Source organism: Mastomys coucha, unplaced genomic scaffold (assembly GCF_008632895.1).
Source record: "Mastomys coucha isolate ucsf_1 unplaced genomic scaffold, UCSF_Mcou_1 pScaffold20, whole genome shotgun sequence".
NCBI lineage: Eukaryota > Metazoa > Chordata > Mammalia > Rodentia > Muridae > Mastomys > Mastomys coucha.
The window spans coordinates 104,825,725-104,829,351 of NW_022196903.1; the positions used below are offsets into that span (position 1 = coordinate 104,825,725).

The following is a 3,627-nucleotide window of genomic DNA, read 5'->3' on the forward strand; positions in this document are numbered from 1 at the left end:
TAGATCTTACATGAAAGTTCTGCATTAGGAGAGTAATATATTATTTGAGTAAAGAAACGACAATACATAACATTGAAAGACTGAGTCCAGCAGCAATATCAACCCATTCTTGTTTTAATGCCTTAATAATATAACTTAAATTTTGAATAGCTTCCAGATGACTACTTGAAGAAATATTACTGGTTGGAGAAGAATACCATACACTGTAGAAATTAGATTTTTTGGAAGTTGTGTCTAATAAATATTAGTAAGACACAGGTAAAGAGCAATGAAGGATTGCAGAGGTAATCCCTAGAGGAAAGGACCTCTGCCATGTCACCTGAATCAGGCTATGACAAAACACTAGACAGACTCAAAATGAGAAATGCTCCATTATAAAGTTTCTAACTAAGTCTCCAGCAGTGGCAGTCATGGGCTGGGAAGTTGGCTTAGTGCAGGAAGCTCTGGCCCAGCAAGTATGGGGAACTGTGTTGGGATTCACACAGGAAAGCTGAGCTCCGTGGTGTGGTCCCTGTAATCCAATCTACCCTACAGTGATGTGGAGAGTAGAAAGAAGAGAATTCCTAGAAACTTACAAGCCAGCTATAGTGTGGTATATGCAGAAGTGAGATTGAGACTCTGTGTCAAGGGTCGTAGAAAGTGAAGACCACTATCTGAAGTTGTTCTCTTACCTCCATAAGCACACACTTTCAGCCCCACATATAAATGTGCACTTATACACATATATTCCCTCACATACACTATACATACACACAAATAAGATTTCACACACACACACACACACACACACACACACTCACATACACACACAAATACAGAAATGATAAAAAAAAAAAAACACTCCACCTCTAGAATAGATGCAGAAATCAAATAAAGGACTAATTTTAGATTGTACAATGTACCAGAGGGGATGAACCTGATTGGTTCAACCATAAGATTATTATCTTTCATTACACTAAAATATTCTATCAAAACAACAGCCAATACCAAATTAAATGTAGAGATACTTAAAGCAATCCTCACTAAAATCAGGGACAAGACAAGGAAGCCCACCGTCCCTATACCTATTCAATATAGTACCTGAAGTTCTAGCTAGAATAATAAGACAACAGGCTAGCAGTTTCAAAATACTGTGCAGGCCTTAAGGATCTACAACTGCCACCCCTTCCCCAGCTAGGAGGGGGGAGCGACTCATGGCGCGGCCGAAAGTTTGCTAACTGTGGAGTCTTCACTGCCAAAATGACATCACATTCCACCTCTGCCCAGTGTTCAGCATCTGACAGTGCTTGAAGAATTTCTTCGGAGCAAATCATTCAGCAGGTACAACCAAAACTGCAGCTTTTGAAGATTTTGCATGCAGAAGGTGCTCAGGGGGAAGTATTCACCGTGAAAGAGGTAATGCACTATCTAGGCCAGTATATAATGGTAAAGCAGCTCTATGATCAACAGGAGCAACACATGGTATACTGTGGTGGAGATCTACTTGGATGTCAGAGCTTTTCTGTGAAAGAGCCAAGCCCTCTCTATGAGATGCTAAGAAAGAATCTTGTTACATCAGCCTCTGTTAACACAGCACAGTGCAACAGAATACTCCAACCCCAAAAAAAGAACTGAAGAGGATGGTAATCACACACTGCCTACCTCACGATGTAAATGCAGAGATCCCAGAGCAGATGAAGACTTGATAGAACATTTATCTCAAGATAAGACATGTAGGCTTGACTTTGACTTTGAGGACTGGTATGTTGCTGGCCTGCCTTGGTGGTTTCTAGGGAATTTGAGAAACAACTATATACCTAGAAGTAATGGCTCAACTGATTTACAGACAAATCAGGATATAGGTACTGCCATTGTTTCAGACACTAAGGACAATTTGTGGTATTTAAATGAGACCGTGCCAGATCAATTAGGTGTTGGAATAAAAGTTGAAGCTGCTAATTCTGAGCAAGCAAGTGAAGTAGGGAAAACAAGTAACAAAAAGATGGTTGAAGTGGGAAAAGACGATGATATTGAGGACTCCAAGTCCTTAAGTGATGATACTGATGTGGAAGTTACTTCTGAGGATGAGTGGCAGTGTACGGAATGCAAGAAGTTTAATTCTCCAAGCAAGAGGTACTGTTTTCGTTGCTGGGCCTTGAGGAAGGATTGGTATTCGGATTGTTCTAAATTAACTCATTCTCTCTCTACATCTAACATCACTGCCATCACTGTCCTGAAAAGAAGGACAATGAAGGAATTGATGTTTCTGATTGTAGGAGAACCATTTCAGCTCCTGTTGTTAGGCCTAATGATGGGTATTTAAAGGAGGAAAAGCCTAGGTTCGACCCCTGCAACTCAGTGGAATTTTTGAATTTGGCTCATAATTCTGAAAGCCAAGAGACCATTTCAAGCACGAGAGAACAAACAGATATTTTTTCTGAGCAGAAAACGGAAACAGAAAGTATGGAAGATATTCAGAATGTCTTGAAGCCATGTAGCTTATGTGAAAGAAGGCCTCGGGATGGGAACATTATTCATGGGAAGACGAGCCATTTGACGACATGTTTCCACTGTGCTAGAAGACTGAAGTAGTCTGGGGCCTCATGTCCTGCTTGTAAGAAAGAGATTCAGTTGGTTATTAAAGTTTTTATAGCATAGTTGAGTCAGTTGCAGAGAAATACTAGGAGGACCAGGTCATTTATCAAAAATCAGTATTCTTAGGGGCAGGGGCAGAAGATCACCAATTCTGATGCCAGTCTGGGCCATATAATGAGACCTTAGTCTTAAAGGATCAGTATTGAGCATCTTTAATAAATGTGACCCATTGCATGTGTTTATTTGTATAAACAAATAGGGAATTTTAGATGAGTTTTGAGGGTTCCATTAATGAGAAGATACTTTGTTCTCCTTCCAAATCCTAAACTCAGGAGGGAATAATACCAATACAAAGGTAGCAATACATTATTTTATTTACTTCCAAATTATTGCAAGAATAATACATTACTTGATTTATTCTCTATCCTGGTGTTATGTAATGTTCTTGAGGCATTAAAATCTAAAGCAGTTTTTAAAAAATAATACTAGGGCTAACACTGAAGAGGACAGATCTGATCAGTTGCTTATTGTGTAGCCAAGGATGACCTTAAATTCCTGATCCCTGTCTCTACCACCTACGTACTTACAGACATATAAGTACCGCTTATAGGGCTGTCCCACCATGTCCATCTGAAATCTCTTGAGTTTTAGATCAAATACATCTCTTCACAGCCTTATTAGCAGTTCTAAAGAGAAAAGGTACAGACTCTGTAGCCAACCTTTTGCATTTGTCTCTCAGAAGCTGGCTACGTGTTTTGGGTTTTGTGCTCTGGAGTTGTTCACATTCTAAGGCAGTGGCTTTAGACAAGTAGAGAGAGAGAATGTAGCAGCTGTGAAAGGGAGGGAAACAAATTGATCTCTTCAGTTCTGCTTAGTCATTTTAGACCACATCAACTTAGTATAATACCAGTATACGAACTGAAGATTTTCAAGCTGAATCCTTTATACCTGTTCTGTGTCCACTGAACCCATGGGGGCCATCTTCATGTTCCTCCAGGGATATGAGTACATCATTTTAAAGACCAAGTCCCTACAACTATTGAACATGAGGTG

General features: G+C 39.8%; 1 protein-coding gene across 1 annotated transcript; it reads left to right on the forward strand.

Moving 5' to 3' along the window:
- Positions 1-1,118: 1,118 nt before the first annotated feature.
- LOC116099370 (protein Mdm4-like) lies at positions 1,119-2,847 on the forward strand. Its single transcript, XM_031382828.1, is given in 3 exon segments — positions 1,119-1,571; positions 1,573-2,206; positions 2,209-2,847. Coding segments are annotated over 3 exon segments (1,395 nt in total). The 5' UTR covers positions 1,119-1,239; the 3' UTR covers positions 2,638-2,847.
- Positions 2,848-3,627: the final 780 nt, after the last annotated feature.